At 47.0% G+C, this 20,314-nt stretch overlaps 2 protein-coding genes across 7 annotated transcripts in view; one reads left to right on the top strand and one right to left on the bottom strand.

Annotated features, from left to right (window-relative positions):
* Positions 1-201: 201 nt before the first annotated feature.
* On the bottom strand, positions 202-20,137 carry KYAT1 (kynurenine aminotransferase 1). Of its 4 annotated transcripts, XM_067542057.1 has the most exons (16): positions 20,030-20,137; positions 17,454-17,573; positions 15,340-15,462; positions 13,595-13,883; positions 11,984-12,042; positions 11,214-11,364; positions 9,515-9,664; positions 8,902-8,988; positions 7,790-7,918; positions 6,991-7,111; positions 6,051-6,127; positions 5,605-5,694; positions 4,673-4,859; positions 3,089-3,165; positions 2,305-2,391; positions 202-1,763 (listed from the first exon to the last, which is right to left on the bottom strand). In XM_067542057.1, exons 4-16 carry the CDS (start codon positions 13,625-13,627, stop codon positions 1,695-1,697), a joined length of 1,317 nt encoding a protein of 438 aa, XP_067398158.1. In that variant the 5' UTR covers positions 13,628-13,883; positions 15,340-15,462; positions 17,454-17,573; positions 20,030-20,137; the 3' UTR covers positions 202-1,694. The 4 variants fall into 4 exon arrangements, with proteins under 4 accessions (XP_067398158.1, XP_067398157.1, XP_067398159.1 ...); XM_067542056.1 differs by lacking the exons at positions 17,454-17,573; positions 20,030-20,137 and having other exon boundaries at positions 13,595-13,980; positions 15,340-15,440; XM_067542058.1 differs by lacking the exons at positions 13,595-13,883; positions 15,340-15,462; positions 17,454-17,573; positions 20,030-20,137 and adding an exon at positions 14,358-14,369.
* Positions 20,062-20,314, top strand: part of LRRC8A (leucine rich repeat containing 8 VRAC subunit A) — a 30,716-nt gene continuing 30,463 nt past the window's right edge. For 2 of the 3 annotated variants that reach the window (XM_067542042.1, XM_067542043.1), the window contains exon 1: positions 20,144-20,284. The gene's annotated coding sequence lies outside the window, so the exon portion shown is untranslated. Of the gene's footprint in view, positions 20,285-20,314 lie in introns of all 3 variants that reach the window. The other variant, XM_067542044.1, reaches the window with a different exon arrangement.

Here is a 20,314-nt window from a genome sequence, read left to right as displayed (position 1 = left end):
CCCGGGAGGTTCCACCAGTGGATGGGAACCCGCGCCTGGCGAGCTGCCGCTGAGTCACGGGAGGAGAGCGGAATTCAGCTAAGAAAGGTCCCACTTAACTCAATGGGGGGTGCGGACACGTGGTCCCACAGTCCATAGGGCCATGGACACTGGCTCTGGTGCAGGGTCCTGCACACACAGGGTGACCAGGTAGCAAGTGTGAAAAATTGGGAGCGGATGGGCCGGTGGGGTAATAGGTGCCTATACAAGACAAGGCCCTGACTGTTAGGACTGTCCCTCTAAAATCAGGACAGCTGGTCCCCCTAGGCACATACAAGGTGCAAAGCACAACGTAAGCCCCACTAATGGCAAAAGAAAACACGATTTTAAATCCTGTTCATTTTCATTTTAATAATCTAACAATCCCTTTATCCTCACGCCTTTGACACATACAGGAAAGTGAAAGGTGTTTGAAGTTATTGGGCTGTCCTCCCTTGGCCTAGAAGACAGCAAGGCAAATTCTCTTCTCCCTGTCTCTAGTGCAACCTCCACAACTTCAATAGCAATGGCAGAAGAGCAGAATTTGGCCTCTCTCTGTAATTCAGTAGTGTTAATGCAGCCACTGCATCCCAGTTAAAACTTTATTGATAGCTAGGGCAGATGATGAATGTTAGATGTATTAAGCAGACATATTTATTCCTTTATGTACATTTTAGTAATTTAAACTTGTACTGCAAATCCTTATTAATTGGTCTGTTATGCTCTGCTTTCGAATGATTTAAGAAGCTAGGTTACATTTATTTAGGCTCACATTGTTACCCATGTTTAAATTAAGATGCCACATCAGTTAATTATCTAAACTTTCTCAAGAATAATCCAGTTGTTTTCACAGGGGAGCATCAGAAAGACAAAAATACAGAAACTCTCTGCTGCTCCCCTCACTAGTGAATTTCTGTAAAGGACCAAAAGTATAAAGGAAAGGGAAAGTAGGACACACCCTGCAACTTTAAATTCTTCCCTCCCCAGTTGACTCCGTGCATCATTCTTGAAGTCCAGAAGTGTCTGCTTTATAATAATAATATTCTGCCAGGAGGTGACAGTTAGAGCACAGCCAGTTCTATTAAGAGGATGGAGGGGGGAGTTTAGAGGTAGACTGAACTAATTATTTGGACAGACTGTTTTCTGGATGAGCTGGTTGTCTATTCCGCAATGAGCTTTATCAGATATGTAAAGTGATGGAAAAAGTTCTGATAAAGTAAAAGTTCACTTGTCATTGAACTCTAATGATTGAGGATCACTGGGACCAGCCTATTTAGAACATACACAATGGTATGGGGGCAAGGAGGAGCCCAGCAACCATTCTTGTCTTGTGTTTTAGCTCCAGGAAACCCAGGATGAATAAGTCAGTGAAGCTTTTGAGAATATAAAGAGGAAATCAAGTTTTTCCAGCGTATACACAGGCTCACAAGGTCCAAGGAACAGGAAAACCTTTTCACTAGTGGACAGCGTTAAGAAGCTTTGAACCAGATCCTAGGGCCGACAAACCTCTTGCCCATGTGGGTGGTAGAGAAGGTGACTGAAATCCAATGATGCAATAAAGAATTAAAATAAGGACTGTAAGCAAAGGATCGGTAGCCAAAATGCTGCATCAAGGAAAGCAGGACATAGCAGATCAGAGCAGGGTGCAGGCAAGTCTGGTATTTTGTCCAGAGTATTCACTGGCCAGTTTTCTCCAGCCTCCATTGTTGCAGTATGTCTTCTGCTGCCTTCAGCGTAGTATCCTCCTGAGCAAACATCAGACTGTCAGCCCTGCCAGGCTGCATCCCACACTCTCCCTCTCCACACCGAATAATAAAATACAGTGATGAGTCATGTATGATTTATATCCCCCGTTTCAACCTGAAGGATCACAAATGCTGTATATACAGCACCACTGAAATGTAGCCACCTCTGGGATAGAGGGCAGCAGCTAAGCAGGCAACCAATGCACATTAGTCTCTATATAGTAATAGAGAAGAGAGGAAATTTTGACCAGACACACTGGGGTGAAACTCTGCACTTATTCAAAGTGGCCTGGGATCTTTAGTGGCCATGGATAGATAGAACCTGGATTAGGATCTTATGTGAAAGACACTGACGCTGATCTAATTTTATTTATCTCTGAAGGGTGAAATACTGAGTCAGTCCTGCCAGACTTTGAATCAGTGGTTCCAAGTTATTGTTAGATATTTAAGCCCAAGTCTTAGCCACTTATCCCTTCTAGCATAAGCCTTATTTACTACCTGGACTTACTCCCCTTCTTGCATGTTGCCCTAGATGCCTCACCTTCGCAAAGCAGAAGCGGATGAGATGGTCAAAATTCCTCTTGTGTGGCGTGCTGTAGAAAGCGGAGATTGGAATGGCAGCTAAACCCTGTGAAGGGGGAAAAGAGGGTGCACACACGGTTATTCTTTTCTCAGCTTCTGCACACTGCCTTGTGTCACTCTCTGATCAGCAGACACACATCTGCAGTGGGTTCATTGCTCCCGGGCACCCCAGGTCACGGAGCAGACATGAACCACACTGGCAGCTGTTTGCTCTTCAAGATCAAATTCAAACATCTCAACAGAAACCAACCTGCTGCCTGGCAAACCAGGCGTTATCCCCCCTCCTGCACCCTGTTTCCTTGCGGGATACATTTCTGGCTCAGCCTCTTGTGTTAGGATCCTCACAGAGCTAATCAGCAAGATGAGGGAATGACACAGGCAGCAGGGTGCAACAAGGTGGTCACTGGTGCATGTCCTTCTGCACCTAGAGGGGCCTTCATACCCTGACTTCTGAAGGAATCTGGTGGAGGATGGGGATATGACCAAATGGCTAATCTAGGGGATGCCACTGATGAGCTCCTTTAGTATGAGACAGGACACTAGAAGGAAGAGGATTTGAATTAAAAAGGCTGTTTACGCAACTGGGTGGGGCAATGGTAGCCATCCTTAAGCAGCAGATCCAATGATTTCCAGTCAATGCTCCACAGTCACAAAATCAAGCTCCCTTAGATCGAACTGGAGCAAAGAGAACAGGGAAACCTTCCCAGAAAACGAGCACCCTGGAGAGTGACAGAGGCATTTACCTTGTTTTTAATCATCCACTTTATAAACTCAGAGTCGTAGGGTTCATCAGAGTCAGGGAGGTCAGGTAGTTCACTTTCTGCAAGACACACACAGCAGTATGGGCAAGGGAGATGGTGAAACAAATGGGACACAGATGGATTTCCCAGTTGACACAAATACCCACATGGAGCTAGATACCATTGTGGGCAAGCACACTAGTGTGTCCCTTCTAGGGACTTGGGTTCAAACTCTGGCTCAGGTCATAGGTGAAAACACATGTGGCCATTTCATCCTGATCAGTTTAGCACAAGTGTCAGTCTCTGCTCAAGAGAATCCCAAGGCCAGGAAAGACCCTTGCACAGGGGTGGTCACGGGCCATGCAGAGGTGTCTGTAGATGTGTGGGAGAGATGGCAGGGCACATGCTCACGCTGTGCCCAATTCAAGCCAGCGCTACTAAATCATCACTTCATTAAGCAATACATTTCCTCTCCCCCCCCACCTACCTGCCATTGTCTTTCCTTTCCCTTCCCTACTTAAAGTAAAGGAAATGGACCATGCTTTATCTTATTCTAGACTCCATGTTCATAGAATCATAGAATATTAGAGTTGGAAGGGACCTCAGGAGGTCATCTAGTCCAACCCCCTGCTCAAAGCAGGACTAACCTCAGCTTTATCATCCCAACCAGGGCTTTGTCAAGCCTCAGCTTAAAAACCTCTAAGGATGGAGATTCCACCACCTCCCTAGGTAACCCATTCCAGTGCTTCACCACCCTCCTAGTAAAAAACTTTTTCCTAATGTCCAACCTAGACCTCCCGCCCTGCAACTTGAGACCGTTACTCCTTGTTCTGTCATCTGCCACCACCGAGAACGGCCTAGCCCCATCCTCCCTGTAACCCCCTTTCAGGTAGTTAAAGGCCGCTATCAAATCCCCCTCATTCTTCTCTTTTGCAGACTAAACAAGCCCAGTTCCCTCAGCCTCTCCTCATAAGTCCTGTGCTCCAGCCCCCTAATCATTTTTGTTGCCCTCCGCTGGACTCTCTCCAACTTGTCCACATCCTTTTTGTAGTGGGGGGGCCCAAAACTGGACACAATATTCTAAATGCGGCCTCACCAATGCCGAATAGAGGGGAATAATCACTTCCTGTGACCTGCTGGCAATGCCCCTCCTAATGCAGCCCAATATGCTATTAGCCTTCTTGACAACCAGGGCACACTGCTGACTCATATCCAGCTTTTTATCCACTGTTACCCCCAGGTCCTTTTCTGCAGAACTGCTGCCTAGCTCGTCGGTCCCCAGTCTATAGCTGTGCATGGGATTCTTCCTTCCTAAGTGGAGGACTCTGCACTTATCTTTGTTGAACCCCATTAGATTTCTTTTGGCCCAATCCTCCAGTTTGTTTAGGTCACTCTGTATCCTATCCCTACCTTGCAGGATATCTACCACTCCCCCCCAGCTTAGTGTCATCCGCAAACTTGCTGAGGGTGCAATCTACTCCATCCTCCAGATCATTAATAAAGATGTTGAACAATCCCAAGCTGTGAGCACCATTCCTTTAATGTGAAGTTTGGAAGCAGGAAAAACAAACAGTCCCATGAACTTACTGAACTCTGAGAAGTCTGCCGTCAGGAAGTAGGAGCCCTCCGGGATGATGGGCTTCATGCCCCCAGCAAGTAAGCTCTGAACTAGCCAATCCCGCTTCTGCTGTAGCTGCTCAGCCAGCTGGACAAAATAACTGTCTGGCTTCCCATAGTTATCGAACTCTCTTTGGAATGCCTGAGCCACGGCTTCCTGCAAAGAGAGAGATGACGGAGAGAGGAACTCAGACCCAGGTGGAAAGCATCCCCTGTGCATGCTCAGAGCATCGGGGGGACCCTTTTCCCTCGACAGAAGCAGCAAAATACTCAGAGTTCGTGGTAGGTTTACTTGCAGATTCTAGAGGCTGCCCATGAACTGGGGTTTTCACACTTGTTCACATGATTAGGGGTGGGTTAAGAAAACACCAGGCCTAGATCAATAAAATCTTTGCTTCCCACCCCTCACAACAGAAAAGCCCTTGCCCCAGCTCTGGAGACAGTCAATACTGCACAGAGAGCATGCCTGACAAGTTGGAGTTGCTTGACTCCGTCCCCTGCCCTCCAGGCATATTGTGAAGTGATTTGAGAGGCAGACATCCTGGGTCACAATGCATTATCTTCCGTCGGTTTCCTGGGCTGACAAAGACCAGCTATGCCACTTGCTGTTCATTTGCCATTTCAGGACCACAGACAGGAGGCATGAGGAGGTTAGGCATCCAATGGCCTACCCTGGCTTTTATATCACCCAAGGGACTAAGCGAGCTTGCTGGTCCCGCACCTGCTCAGGGAAGTTGCATCTTCCCTGGATGGTGCATCCAAGTGGGTATGAGGCTCTGACCTCTAGGCTCCGCACAGTTGTGGTCTGGGGAGACAGTTACCAGATCTCTCTCCAGAGGGGCTCGGGATTAAATCAGACAACGGATTTGAGGCAGCACCTCGCCAGGTGCACGGCCCCTTACCTGAGCCGCTGTCGGACAGTGATACACAGAGTTCTGATGGACAGTTCTGAGGTGTTTCAAAAGGCGATCAGGGCCCAAAGTCCAGCCAACCTGTTACAACACAGAGATGGGGGCGTGTTTCAGATTCCCAGGTAGCTTACACCTGCTCCACTTAATTTACCTACTGCCACTTCATACTATATTGTGCACAAGACCAGGTCTGTTTGTAAAGCGTTCTGTTACCTTCGGTCTCACCGATTTAAAGACAAACAGAGAGAGTCCCCAGGTTATAATACATCTCAGCTGGACAGGCAGTCCAACAATCAGAGCAATTTCAGGGAATAGGAAGGATGGATTTGATTTCAGGGAGACTGACCCTCAGCCAGAGTCCCACACTGGAACAACTGAATCGGGGACAGAAAGGTTTTATGTGGGGTAAATTCCCCTACCACTCCAGAATCCATCACCTTCCATCCTGTTGTGCTGAAGGTTTTGCCAGCACTCCCAATGGTTATTGTGCGATCCCACATGCCCGGCAAACTGGCTGCCAACGAAACAAGAGAGAAAAACAGCTGGAAGATCTCACAGCGAACAATATAATTTGTCCTCATATTGTATTAACGACACTGGCATATCATTGTGCCCACTGCAATCCCTGCAGCCATCATGCATTTATAAAGGGCCTTTCATTGAAATGGACCCCAATGCACTTTAAAAGCAGACAAGTTTTCAGAAGGTGCGCCTTTTAACTAACTATAGGTGCTTCAGTTTTGAGGTACACAATGCAGGACATCCTAGGCTTGGTTTTCAGAGGTACTGAGCACACAGAGCTTCTAGTGACTTCACCGTACTGCAGCACTTCAGAAGTCAGACCCAGAGTCTTCAAGTTGGCCACCCAAAAACTGAAGCACCCAAAATAATAGACACTTTTAAAAGTGTTGGTCCAATTTTACAAACTAGAAGTGAAATCCGGGCCCCACTGGAGTCAATGGGAGTTTTGCTATTGACTTCAGTGGGGCCAGGATTTCACCCTTCGAGGCCATTTCTCCACTCACTCCTGACTGACTGATTCCAGGATAAGAAACTCCGCTGGAGTCAAACAGCTGAGAGAACAGCTGGTGTGGAGGCCAAGACCAAGGTGCACTGGAAGATCTCTGAGCGGCAACCCAGCGATGGCATAGCAGGGAGTGCTGCAGGTCAGGAGAGAGAATGTCAGGGCTGCATTAATGTCACTTAAATACTCAATTCTCGTTGTTTTGGGGATAAAGCAAGTGAAATAAATTTGACTAGTCATTGTCTCCCCACCTCCAAGTACAGCGGCTTTGACCTCTGTGCTCCCCAAAGGAAAGAGCTGCAGACAGAGGGGGTGTAGCGTAGGCCCAGACACTGACAAGCCGTCCTCCTTACCAATCCGGATGTGCTCCTTCCCATCATAGACCAACCACTCATACACTTCATCACTGAAGCACAGGACATCGTGTTTCACACACAGGTCTGTGATGAGCTCCATCTCCTCCCTGCTGAACACCTATGGCAGACAGGAGGAGGAGAAGAGGCTATCAGACACAGCATTTCTGAGCTCTACCACTCCACAGTGAGTTCTCAGGCTTAGCTTTAGTGGGACTTCTGGGCCCCTGCTCCAGCGTCTCAGCCAGATGTTCTCTCCCTGGAGCAAGCAGACAATTGGCAGGAACATCCTTGTTACAGCAGCAGACCCAGGGACCAGGGCATGTCCTCCACCTCAAATTACCTAAGTAGGGAGACTTCTGCTGGCTATAGGATGAGGTGCTCTCTCCCACCCCCAGAGAGCTGTGTGTCACCTCTGGAGATGCTCCTTGCCAGTCAAGAAGTGAAAGACCAGGATCGAGACCGCTCTCCCCTCTGGCAGTGAGTGTAATGTGGTAACACAGGGTCACCCAAGGGGGTCTAATAGCTATCCCTCCTTCCCTCCCTCCTGCTCCCACATTCAAAGGCTGGTGCTACGACTGCTGCAAAGTGGAATCATCAGCGGATCATCTCACAAACACCCCCAGCTTCTGGGGCTGCCAGGTTTTCTGAGGATCTTCTTCAGAAAGAAGGAGCTGACTGTGGGACCCCACCCAAGCGCTGGCTCTAAGAAGACACCCACCACAGGCTTCCTCATGTAATTGTTTTCAGGGTCCCTACAGAGGGAAGAGGGAGCTCTCCCAGCTGCTAGAGGCACTACCTTCCCCAGGGGGTTGTTGGGTGAGTTCAGAACGATGACTTTGGTTCTTTCGGTAAATTTGGAGGCCAGTTCTGCTGGTTCCAGCTGCCAGTCTCTGCTGGACATCAGTTTTCCAGCTTCTGTAGCTTTCTGGAGAAGAAAGTGAGGGAATCATGATCAAAAGCAACAAATGATTGTGGACATGGGGACAGACTTGCCCCCTGCTCTGGGCTGTTAAAAATACATTGCCCATCTCCAGCCCCCTCCTGAGCATCTCAAAGCACTCTGCAAACACTAATGGATTAAGCCATCTCACAAAACCCCTGGTGAGCTAGATGGGCATAATTACCCTGATTTTACAGATGGGGAAACTGAGGCACAAAGAAATGAGTGACTTGTGCAAAGTAACATAGCAAGACAGTATAACAGACAGAAATAGAAGCCAGGAATCCTGCCTGACTTCTAGTCCTGTGCCTTCAATCCATCCTTCCTCCCTCCCTCCCTCTACTCTTAGAATAATGCAGGTTGTGTAGCTACAAGAGGATGGAAACAAATCCACCATCCTCTCTCCAGCCAGCTCAGCATGTACATACTGGTAACAATGCCTGGGGCTTTCTTGCAGGGAGTTGCTGAAGCCATGAGTTCCAGATAATGTTCAGGGTCAGCCTTATGCACAAAGCAAGAGGCTTCTTGGGATTTGCTCTTTTAGGGGCCCTCTCAACTTACTGCAAGGTCTGCAAACTGAAGACTGACTTATCTGCATCCGCAGCAGCAGGATCAGCGAGGAAGAAAACTCCCCTCTGCCAACCCCTCTGGCAATGGGACCAGTGTGGAGAGGAACAAATTATCTGGTTCCCTGTTCGCAGCAACTTGGGGCACTGCAAATCATGGGGCTTGTCCTGGTAAAACTGCAGGCTTTATTGAACGTGACCTGGTTCTTGTCACGCAGAAGCCAATTCTGTTTACAGAACCAAACTCACCACTTCTACAATCGTGTTTCATCCCGGACACACTGTGAAGCTGCCCCTCCCCCTCGCTTGCCATTTCCCATCAGAGGGGTTGGAGAGAAAGAGAGCAGCAGGCTTCTTAAAGTCTGCACACCCCACAGTGGCATTGCCTGGATGCCCACTTACCGGTCGTAGTTGTACGAACACAGGTGTGCCCCCAGCCATTTTCACCATCGGCTCATAGCAGTCAAAGTAGGGCTCAATGATAATCACCTGGGAAGGTACCAGAGGCAGCATCAGAGTCCTCACAATTGCTCCTCTGATTAGTGCTGATGGATGCAGGGACAGGTTGGAGGGGACAGGAGATTTCGCTCCCAGCTACAGGTCATTACTTTAAGCTCAGGATCTGAGACCCCCAAAGCGGCTGGGTACCAGAAAGAAGAACAAATCGAGCATGGGCAGAAAGGCCATTTTGCCACTCATGGAAATGAGAGTACTGGTGAATGCCCATAGGGAGGTGTGGCCTCTGGTGAGAGTGTAACAGCTGAGGGCTGAAGAGGACAAGGATCTGCAGAAACCCCGGTTAAGGTGTCCTGCTCCAGAGGAAAGGTTTGGACTAGAATCCCAGGCAGCCCCTAACAAACAGAAGCAGGTGGGCAGCCCTTCCTGGGGTGGGGAAAGGGAGCTCCGTAAATAAGCAAAGGTCTCCAACTTCATTCAGATTCCACAACGTGGTGGGGTTGGAACAAGTGCATCTGCCAGGATTGAGTTGTGCGACAGAGGGAGAGTCCCTGATTACCTCATTGCCTTCATCAACCAAAGCCTGGAAACAGCAGAAAAGAGCCTGGTACGCCCCGACTGTCACCAGCACGTTGGTCAGAGGGTCAAGTTCTTGGCCTAACAGCTTCCCAAAAAAGCGGGCCAGGATTGTCACCAGCGCCGGGTGTCCCTGTAGCAAGAAATCGGGGGAGAGAGAGTCACGCAACTCCGTTTGGATCAGCCTCGTGAGGGAAGCTAAGCTAGTTGCGTGTGGGGCAGTGCAGAACCTTTAGCACTTAATGAATAGAAGCAGGACATTGTTAGCAGGATAGCTGACACAAACCCCTCACCCCTCCACGCCCCAGGAGTAAGCTCGCCCCATGACAAAAATGTAGCACTCACTGGAGTTTGTAGCCCGCTCAATACAAAGAACATTTAGAGGAAACATTGGTGGAGCCCCCTCCCTCCCAAGTGTCTGGGGGGATCTTGGAGGCCAAGCTATTAAGAATAAGCCAGTTCAGCCACCTTGACTCGCTGCACTAACATCTCAAGAGGGTGCAGATATTAATTTTGTCAATGAACCCTTTTGCGGCTGATTCCCACCACAACCTTTGTGCAGCAGTGGTATGCAGAGGTCTTTCTGGAGATACTGAGGTTCCAGTGGACTGTCGGCATTTCCTAGAGGATGGGCAGACATCAGGTCAGGGTTTGAGGCACTTTTTGCCCCACATGATTGGCATGGTAACAGCTTTACTGCTGCCAAATGAAACTTGATGTTGCCATCTATCTGTCTTAGGTTGTTAGATGGCTCCCATCACTGCACTATCTGAGCACCTCCCAACACCCATGTCAGGCAGGCCTATGCTATTATGTCCACATTACAGAAGTAAAACTGAGGCCCAGAGAGACTACATAGAATCATAGAAGATTAGGGTTGGAAGGGATATCAGGAGGAAATCTAGTCTAACCCCCTGCTCAAAGCAGGACCCACCCCAACTAAATCATCCCAGCCAGGGCTTTGTCAAGCTGGGCCTTAAAAACCTTTAAGGATGGAGATTCAACCACCTCCCTAGGTAACCCCTTCCAGTGCTTCACCATCCTCCTAGTGAAACAGTGTTTCCTAACATCCAGCCTAGACCTACATGATGCGCCCAAGGTCAGACAGGGAATCTGTGATGGAGTAAAGACTTGAACCTGTGTTTTCTAAGTCCCAGATCAGTACCTTAACCACTGGGCCATCCTTCCCCTCAATAATAACCCCAGTAAGTCCTGTTATCGTACCGGTGGAAGGCAGTGCTCTTGTTTAAACGAGGTGGAAATGCACTGTGCAGTCAATGGAGCAATACGATCGACTGATGATTCAAGGGCAGTTTAGAGTGCTGCTAGCCCCCCAGCCTCACCTGAAAAGTCCTTGCACAACCGCCAGACAGAGCATGGAACTCCTTGGATGGTGAGTGAAGGAGGATTTGGGAAGTGTGGATTCAGGTGACTTTGCTCCCATTCTGCCCTCTCCCCCCTTCAGAAAGAACTTTCAGCCCCTGGGCCACTCTGCTCTCCTCCCCTCCAGAGAAGAACTCAGTGGCTCCCCAGCTCCACTCAGCCCAGCCAAAACAGCTGTTTGCTGTGTACAAGGGGTTTTTTCAAGCCTTGGCTATTCAACTCCATGGTGAGCTGTAAGGGGCAAAGGCCCTCAGGCAGCAACATCTGCTCTAAGAGGAGGAGGTGAATCTCTCACGCACAAAGGCCCGGGTGTACTGGTGCACCATGGTGTTCTCTGCACTGACAGCCTTCACAAACGCCTCCTTCACAAAGTCTGGCGGGGGAAAGTCAGGGAAGCCCTGGCCAAGGTTCACCGTTGGGTAAGTGGCAGCCAGTTTCACAAACTCCACCCTGCAGAAAGAATACAAGGGTTTATAGAGGGTCCCCACCCGCCCTCGTACACCACTTTTCTTGTCAGGATCCCTCTGTCTGATAAATTAACTGAACAGCTCTTCCAGGAGAAGGATCTGTGCAGGGCAGCAGTTTCACAGCCCCAGACTGGATAGGGCCCATCTTAGAAGGAGACTCCAAAGCTGCAGCAGCTCCCCTATCACCACAACAGCCCAGCAGCTTTAACAGAAAACGTAGGGACTTTTTCTAACACGTCCTTAATGATCACACTGCAGCTAAGGTAAGTTACAGAACACCACCCAAAACTAGACCCCTAGAGCCACCACTACATCTTAGGCCACATTGGTTTCTCCTGCTCTGAAGCTAGTTGTCTATCTCACCCCCTAGTTTGTCCTCTCTTCCAGGATGCTTACCCATAGCCATAGATCTCTGCTATAGAATCTTCTCTAAAAGTGTCTTGAATATTGAAATATTCTTTGTCTATCACCAGAGCTACCAGATTATCCAAGGGGGAGTTAGCATTACTTTCCTTGCCTGATTCTATGCTGGCTATATCTTCTATCAATTTCCACCATCTGCTCCATTCAGAGTTGCCCAGCCCCAAGTCATGCAGACTTACCAGATATTCTTGTCCACTCCTTCCAGTCTTTGAGCTTGAATCGGCTTTGACATTTTTGTCTGAAGACAGGAGGAGAAAAAGTGTTAAAAGCTTTCACTAATGCCAAGACGGGGATCCATAGTCAAAGAAGCCAGTACCTCCCGCAGAGCAGCAGCTTCAGAGTTTTGCCCGGTTGACCACAGATTGTGTGTTCTTATCTGGGGTTTCCTAATCAATCACTAGGTAGCTGAGAAGAAAAGCTGTAACAGTGACAGTCTGCCCTTGTGTAGTGCCTCCCATCTGAGGCTAAAGACACTTTACAAGGAAGCAAGATCAGAAAGATTGAAATTAGAGAGAATTAACTTATTTTTGAGTTTCAGAAGAGTTTAGAAAACCATGAAAGTACAAAAAAGGGTGTTATTTCTGACCAGGCAGCTGGCAGTGTCCTTTTAAACCTAACAGCAGACAGAATCTGAGCCAAGATATATTGGGTGAGATCCTCAGCTGGTGTAAATCAGCTGGTGAAGTGAAAGGAGCTACGCCAAAATACACTAGCTACAAATCTGTCCCATCATCTGCAGATTGCAGTCTCTTACCCTCAACTGTCTTCAACTTCAACAGTCCCCTCAGAATGTAGGGAAGAGCCTTTATAAGGAACCTCCAGTTCCCTAAGGAACACTGCACTCCCCCTTCTTGCGCGAACATCTTCTGTGTTTTTATTCCTCATTATCCATATTGCAGTCGCACCTAGGAGCCCCCAGTACAGGACCAGCAGCCAATTGTACTAGATGCTTTACAAACATCAAAAAAAAAAAAGATGTTCCTTGCCTCCAAGAGCTTAGTCTAAGACAAGAGACAACAGTTGGATGTAGACAGACGGATGGGGGAGCACAAAGAAATAATGAGATGATGCTGGTCAGCATGATGGGCAGTGGTCCCAGGACCACCATCTGTCTAACCAGTGTCAATTTTTTTGTAAACCATGGCAAAGGAAAGGTGTAAGGAGGATAATGTGCTGGCTTTGTAGATGTTTATGGGGAGCTCTTCTCACGTATGAGTGGCAGCACAAAGGTGCTTCTTTGAGAATTTAATAAGTGAAGTGGGTGATGGTGGCTGTGATAATTGGCTGATTGGAGGCAGGAGTTGACTTTTCAATAGCATATGAGAGACAATAAGTAGCACAGGGGTAGTCTGTGAAGGGTCTTGAAAGTAAAGACAAGTACCTTAAGTTTGATGCAACGGAGAAAGGGGAATCACTAAAGGGATGTGAAGAGAGGGAGGACACAGTCAAAGTGAAGAGCTAAGAAAATGATATTCGTAGTAGCATTTTGAATGGATATGAGCAGTGCAAGAGAATCATAGAAATGTAGGGCTGGAAGGACCTCCAGAAGTCATCAAGTCCAGCTCCTCAAGGTGTTGCAGAAACTGAGACGCAAGATGAAGAAAGCTTGGATGAGAGTTTTAGCTGTGTGGATAGATAGGCAAGACCATATCTTAGAGATGTTATTAAGTGATTCATTTGTGGCTGGAAAGCCAGGGAAATTTTGTGCCTATTTCCATTTCACTAGGCTCTCTATTCCCTGCCTATGAATGCTTGATAGCTTCCCAGCTAGGGAATAAATTTCCACTCACCTCCTTCTCTCTGTAGTTTCCCATGGACTGCATTATTATTTGATAAGTGTCACAACGCTCTGTTACGTCACTCCCAGGTCTCAAGACATTTAGGCAGCTTCAGTCCTCATTAGGAATTTTACAAGTAAATCATTGGGCAGCACGGTCATGACGGGTGTCTCTGGAGGGAGCAGGGAAGCGCTAGGCTCAAGATCTATCATGTATAATGCCTTGTGATGAACTCTGAGCTCCTTCATAGCTGCTAATGCATACTGCCACAGGTACTACAGACTTTGCAGGATTAAATGGCCTAGGAGAAGACCAATGAAAGCCTTAGAACCTCTCCTATACACTTCTTGTTCGCTTTGAATGTGAGAATTGGTGAGACATGAAACTTGTTGCTGTTTCTAGGGGGAATAAAGGGAGCAGAGGCTAAGTAGAGGATACTTATAACCCAGCAAGTAAAAGTTAGTTTAAGATTAAACATTAACAGCTCTAGTGTTCTGTCCCATTTCACTCATTTGCAAGATAAAGTTCTTGGTGGCAGTGCAGGTTCTTGGCCAAGATTCAGAACATATTGCTTCATCAGCTTGGAAAAGTAACCAGCAATCAGTAGGAACACATTACCTTGAAGTAAGAAACCCCAAGTCACAGAAATGCCCTCCAAACCCCCTAAGCTTTTGAAGGAAGATAAGAAACCCACCCAACTCTTTACTATACTGGTTTCCTCTTTTCCCAACCCTGGTTTAGATCAGTCATTCCCCCAAAACTGCAGAGCAGAGACCTCTTCAGCACAGCCACCATCAGGATGAAGAGCTTGTCTGGAATCTCACCATGACAGGCCACCACTTTTGGAGGCAGCATGGATGGAGAATTGCCCAGCTCACCTGTTGGCCTCTGAAATTCATGCATTTGGAGGCAGGTGGTGGATATAGCTTTTCAACAGCACTCAGAACTCCCTCAATTCCCAAATTAAGCTATTTCCTTAGCTGCAGTTGAGGTGAAGGAGAGGGAAAGATGGTTTAATGACAAATCTATAGGAATGGGAGTCAGGAGATTTGGATTCTATTCCTGACTCTGCCACAGATCACTGTGAGATCTTGGGCAAATTACTTCACAGCTCTGTGTCTCAATATCCTTGCATAACAACACGTCCCTACTTCAAATGGGTGTTGATATTTGTAAAGTGTTTGGAAATCCCTTAATGGTGCAAAAAAGTGCAAAGTATTACCATCTCTGCAAGAAGGGGTTAACCTTCTTGTTAGATGCACATTCCAAATTAGAAGTACTGCTCTCATACTCATTAGATCAGTCTGTCTGGGTACCCGGATGTGGGCGGACGCTCTCATTAGATCAGTGATACTCAGACCTCAGTGGTTCAAGAGCCAAATTAGCAACCAACATTACCCAAAAGAGCATCGTGATTGTTTAATAACTTAAATCATTTAATAATTAAATCACACAGTGTTTTAATATCATGTGCTGCAGAGAGCCACAGGAGACACATTAAAGAGTCACACGCGGCTCATGAGCCTCAATCTGAGTATCACTGCATTAGCTATTCCCTTTAAAAGGGACGCCTACAACTAGTTGGGCAGGGAAGAAGAGCTTGCATTGGTTATTTCTGTGACACCACTGCTGTTGATGCTAGTTCACTATGGGACTGAGCTTTGTGCTACAGGCTTGACTAGGCTCTAGATCTGTTGAAGGCATCAGCTAGGCCTTGGGCTAAAACCCAGGGAAATGCAGTGCTGGGTGTTCAATACCTTGCTGAGGTACCAGCTAAATCCAGCCTGGTTCTTCCTTCTCAGAAAGTACTGACCCAGAGACAGTCCAGATTTCCTGAGCATGCCACTGTAGCTGTTGACTCCAGTCCTAGAGGGACAAACCTGCATTTCCCCCAAGACACAAAACAGAGGGATGAGACCATCACTTCCATTATTGTAGATACAATGCAAGGACTCCATTTAAATAGGGAAACTTGCACAGGTGTCTCATTTAGGGCTAGAGCTTAAGTTATTCTATATTCAGATTAAGTCTCTTGCGTATATGCTGGCTGACCCAAAGGTAGCGTGTATGTTTGGGAGGGATTGGGGGGTTAAGTCTTTTGCAGGGTGGAAGGGACCAGAAAGGAACAAGATACTTAATGCTTCTTCACTTCACAGTTTAAAGACAAACAAACACAAGACTGCACTTTGGTTCTATGACATATGGCAAAGCCAGGATCACAGAGTAAAGCTCCGTCACCAACTCCTCTCTCCTTCACACACCAATTCTAGGCTTTCACCAGTTCCTGATGCATGCTTCTTTCTCTGCTTCACCCGTCCTTTCCTCTTCCTTCCTACTAGTTAAATACAAAATCCTGGCTGTAGCCCTACCATTTCAGAGAAGCCCTCATCATCCCAGCTGCCACAGCTCTTCTCTATTCAGTTTCAACTTCTATCCCATTTAATAGGAAATCTGCTTCCTGCCCCAGTGTTTTTGTTATTTAGGTTCAACCCAAAACCTCAAACAAATTAATTTACATTTCTGATGCAGCATGTTCCTTTATGTCAGATATCCTCTCTGTTGTACAGCACTGTCTTAAGTGTGTGATGCTAACAGAGCTAATATATCATCTTGGCACCTCACTGGTTTGGCAAACTAATTTAAGCTCAGCCCAAATAAAATGGCTTGCTTCTGTTCAGAAAATACAAGTTCCTTTATGCTGATAAGATGCAGATTAATTCACACAGCTTTTAATAAACTAAACCAGGGATTTGAAGCAGACCATGGAAGAATTAACTTGAAATTACAAATAGAAGCACTTTCTGTCCTAAATACAGAATAGTGAGTCCCTGTTAATGTTCACCTTATATTATCATTGACACCACTGCAAGGTGGGTAGAGATTGCTATCAAATATGAACAGTAGCATTTTACACTCACTTTGCACAGGAGAATCAGGCCCACAATGTTGCATAGCATTGCTGGGGACTGTTAAATAGATGCTTCATCCCTTTGTAGGGAATGTTTGGATTTCAGGGGTTTGTGTGTGTGTGAAAGACAGACGCTTTGGGCTAAGATATGAACTATATAAACATTAGATATTATCATTAAGGTGCTACAGTCTCAGCTGATGTAAGCTGGTCTAGCATCGTGGTAGTATACGGAGCTACGCCTTATGCCACATGAGGATCTGGTCCAAGATGTGTCTACAAGTCTCTGCACTTTCAAGTTAGCACAGGTCCGGGCTGCTGAAATCAGGGTTGGGAAAGATTCAAAAGATTTGGCTACAGTAATGCCTCCCCAATATTGTCATGCAATTCTAAGATTGCCAGTAACCTACCCCATGCTCAGAGAGCAAAAAAGGAGGAGAGGGAAAGTCAACTTAGGTGGGTAAAGGCTCACGGATTCCCCTTTAATTTAGGCATGTTTTTCAACCAGAGAGTCAGGCTCAGCTCTCAAAAGAGAATGAAGCAGGCTCTATCATAGTGGGGCAGTGCAAATCTGAGCTGGGGAGCTGCTGCACACAAAGGGGTTATCAGTCCAAAGCCTGATAAGGTCACCTGCAGAAAGAGTCACAATATTTCCTATTGCTGCTAGTCGTAAATATGATTTCCTTTGTCCTTCTGTTTCTTGGGCTCCTTTGCACCAGTGAATCAGCAAAAAGTAAAAAATAGCACTGGTAGTGATTCCTGCTCTAAAAATAACCCAGCGTGAGGGACTCAGTTCCCACAAGCTCCTATTCCCTGAGAGGCAGCAGGGTAAATGCTCGTACCATGATTTTACTGTAGGACAAAGAAGGAAACACAGAGAAGCAGCCAGCATCCCAGCAAATACAGACTGATAGTCTGATACAACAAAGCAGCTCTTAGAGTGGGAAAGGTAAATCGACTTACTCTAAGCTGTACCCGTCTCTCTTACTCTGCACAGTTGAGCACAACTGTCTCCCCTTCACCCTTTTGGTTTCTGGTTTGCTTCAGCTGCTCTTGTGACTTCCTGGGAGGAGCTCTGACGAGCTGTCCGGGGAAAGGCGGCAAAGAGGCAGAATTAGAGGGAGGAAATCTTTCAGGGGAAAAAGAGATTTGGGGTAACATTTTCAAAAGTGCTGAAGTGGCTTAGGAGCCAAAGTCTCATTTTCTAAAGTGATTAGGTGGCTTGAGCTGCTAAGTGCCTAAATGCTTGTCTGTCTGCACAGGGAAATTTCCTGGCATAGCTATCCTGGAATAATTATTCTGTTATAGTTATATCTGTATAAGTCCCTGGGTGGACACACTCTGTTCCAGAATAAAAGTCATTTTACTCCAGAATAATTGCTCTGCTTTATAAGTGGGCCCTCCAAAAAGATCTGTAGAAAAGAAAGCAGTATTTGACGTTCTAGGAGTTTGTAAGGTTAAAAAATTCCCAAGCAAAATTAGAAAACAACATGTTTTCAGGGCTTCATCATAAAAAACCAAAGAGGACATAAACAATTCCCCCCTCATAATGGCATATTTTAAGGAGATACAGATATATTGTATATAGATACCAATGAACTAGCTAGTGTGTCTGTGCACCACTGCCTTCTACTGGATAGAATAATAATGACTCAAATGCATGTCACAGGATCCATAATGCTAACTGCTAGTGCGGCACAGTGACAAATGTAAAGCTCCTAAAAAGCCACAGATTTATTATATTTTACTATCGATATACTAGCAGGCGCAGACCAGTTAATATCTGCTACTCTCAAACACTTAACCACACCAAATTGCCTCTTTTGCACTAATAAGATTATCATGAACGCCTTTCATCTTTCCTTTATGAATTTTTTAAAATGTGACGATGCAGACCAACATTCTAAAATGAGTCAGTCTAATTAAAATAAACCTCAGTGAATCGTGTACAGTGCCTAGGAGCCTGCTTTTACTGATGCCACAAAATTACCACGGGGGATAGTTGAATTCAGCAACGATGTTACTATTCAGGGCGCAGTACAACAAACATGACACGACCAAATGGCCTGACAGTGGTGAGCTACCATGGAAATGTAGTGGGATTTTAGAAATGTTCCCTTCTGCAAATGGATGTGGATTAGTCTCTATGACCCAGAAAGGAAAGCTGTAGACTATACAACTTAAATTAATTCCTTCTTATTATTGCAAACTCTCTTTACACTCATTTTATTTTGAAAAACCCACTTAAAACCATCAATACTAACTATAATTATTCTAGCTATTGGTAACTGACACACACATAAACTGTTGTATGCAGTGTTGTTGTAGCCATGTTGGTCCCAAGGTGAGTGAAGTAATATCTTTTATTGGACCAACTTTTGCTGGTAAGAGAGACAAGCTTTCGAGATTACACAGAACTCTTCATCAGAGGAGCTCTTGGATTTTGTCTGGAGCTCATGGAGGACCCAAGGCTGCTTCCACTGATGTCAATGGTGAAACCTCTATTGACTTCAAAAGGAGCACAACCTAGCCCTAAATAAAAATTAATGAAGAACAGATTTACCAAGGATCTGTTAGATCTCATAATAGGAACTATGTGATATCCCCTACATCTATCAGTTTGAACAGGGTGCATGACAAAATCAGCCTGGTAAACAGGTTACTTACTCTTTTGGGGGTAAGTGGGATGGTCTGTTTCCTTGTGTCTTATACGGTACTGAGCGTGCTGTCAGCACTTAACAAATTAATAATAATACAACTGTGTCTGTGTTTTCTATGGTATTTGCAATCTGTGAGTTCCTCCTTAATGTCATGTAAATCACAGACGCCTGAACAAAACTGTGAAGTTGTCCTTGGTTCCTCCTGCCTTTGCTTCCTATTTTTCCTCTTTGAAAGATGAAGAGTTAAATTGGGATGTACTATCAGTCACTGGGCATCATCCCCCACTGATCGGATGTACATGCTTTAAACAGGATTTGCCTCACAAAATGCTTTACAAATTATAGGGCCACATTCCTCCCTGGTGTAACATTGCTGAAGTCAATGGAGCGAGGGCCTAATTCATCCCTGGCATCACTTCTCTGAAGTCAAGAGGGGAACACCAAGGATCAATTGGTCCCCTACCTGTGTTCAGCACCAGCGAAATGCAGCTGCCTCTGTGAAGAAGGGCAGTAGCCAGCATACAGCAGCACAGGGGAAATATTTCAGCCAATGATGTTGCTACAAACCCTGGCTCTCCTGAAAGCTTCCAGTTGAAGGCACCCTTGGGAGCTACCTGGACTTGGTCAAGTCACTGGGGTGATTTCGAAAAATGGAGTTACTGTCCCTTTAAGGCGCTGAGCCAGGCACAAACATGGCGGCGCCCCTCACAAAGATGGCTACACCCGGCAGCCAGCGACAGACGCGCCCCCTACCAACATGGCGCCCCTCGCTTCACCAACGTGCCCCGCACAAAGATGGCTGCGCGACCCGTCCACCGCAATGGGTGCCCCGCATAAAGATGGCGCCGCCCGCGTTCATCCCTTCTCTCCCGCCCGTACCTCGTTCAGGGAGCGCGGGAGGCGGCGATGCCGGCTGGCTGAGGTCAGTTCCGGGGCGGAGCAGCCCGACTGGTGCAGTCAGGGAGGGCCGAACAAAAGGAGCCGGAGTGAGGAGGTCGGAGCTGGTCGGGCGCTGCTAGGTGGGTGCGGAGGACGAGGCTTCTCCGGGTAGGGGGTGGGGCTCCTGCGGGACGCCCCCGCCCCCGGGCTCCTCCCTCCAGAGCATCTCGGGGAGGAGAGCCGCTGGAGAGAGGGGTAAGGGCTGGGGGGCTGTCAGGGATGGGC

This window comes from Emydura macquarii, unplaced genomic scaffold (genome assembly GCF_026122565.2).
Source record: "Emydura macquarii macquarii isolate MOO-44397 ecotype Brisbane River unplaced genomic scaffold, CSIRO-AGI_Emac_v2 contig_691, whole genome shotgun sequence".
Taxonomy (NCBI): domain Eukaryota; kingdom Metazoa; phylum Chordata; order Testudines; family Chelidae; genus Emydura; species Emydura macquarii.
The sequence above is the reverse complement of the archived record's forward strand: the minus strand, read 5'-3'. Positions and strand labels throughout refer to the sequence as shown.

Excerpts from the sequence above, each read along its gene's own strand:
- KYAT1 (XM_067542057.1), bottom strand. The coding sequence starts at position 13,627 with ATGCAGTCCATGGGAAACTACAGAGAGAAGGAG. Across the intron at positions 7,112-7,789 it reads CCAACAACCCCCTGGGGAAG|GTGTTCAGCAGGGAGGAGAT; the intron begins GTAGTGCCTCTA and ends TGTCTGCCATAG. Across the intron at positions 1,764-2,304 it reads TCCGCTTCTGCTTTGCGAAG|GAGGATACTACGCTGAAGGC; the intron begins GTGAGGCATCTA and ends ATGTTTGCTCAG.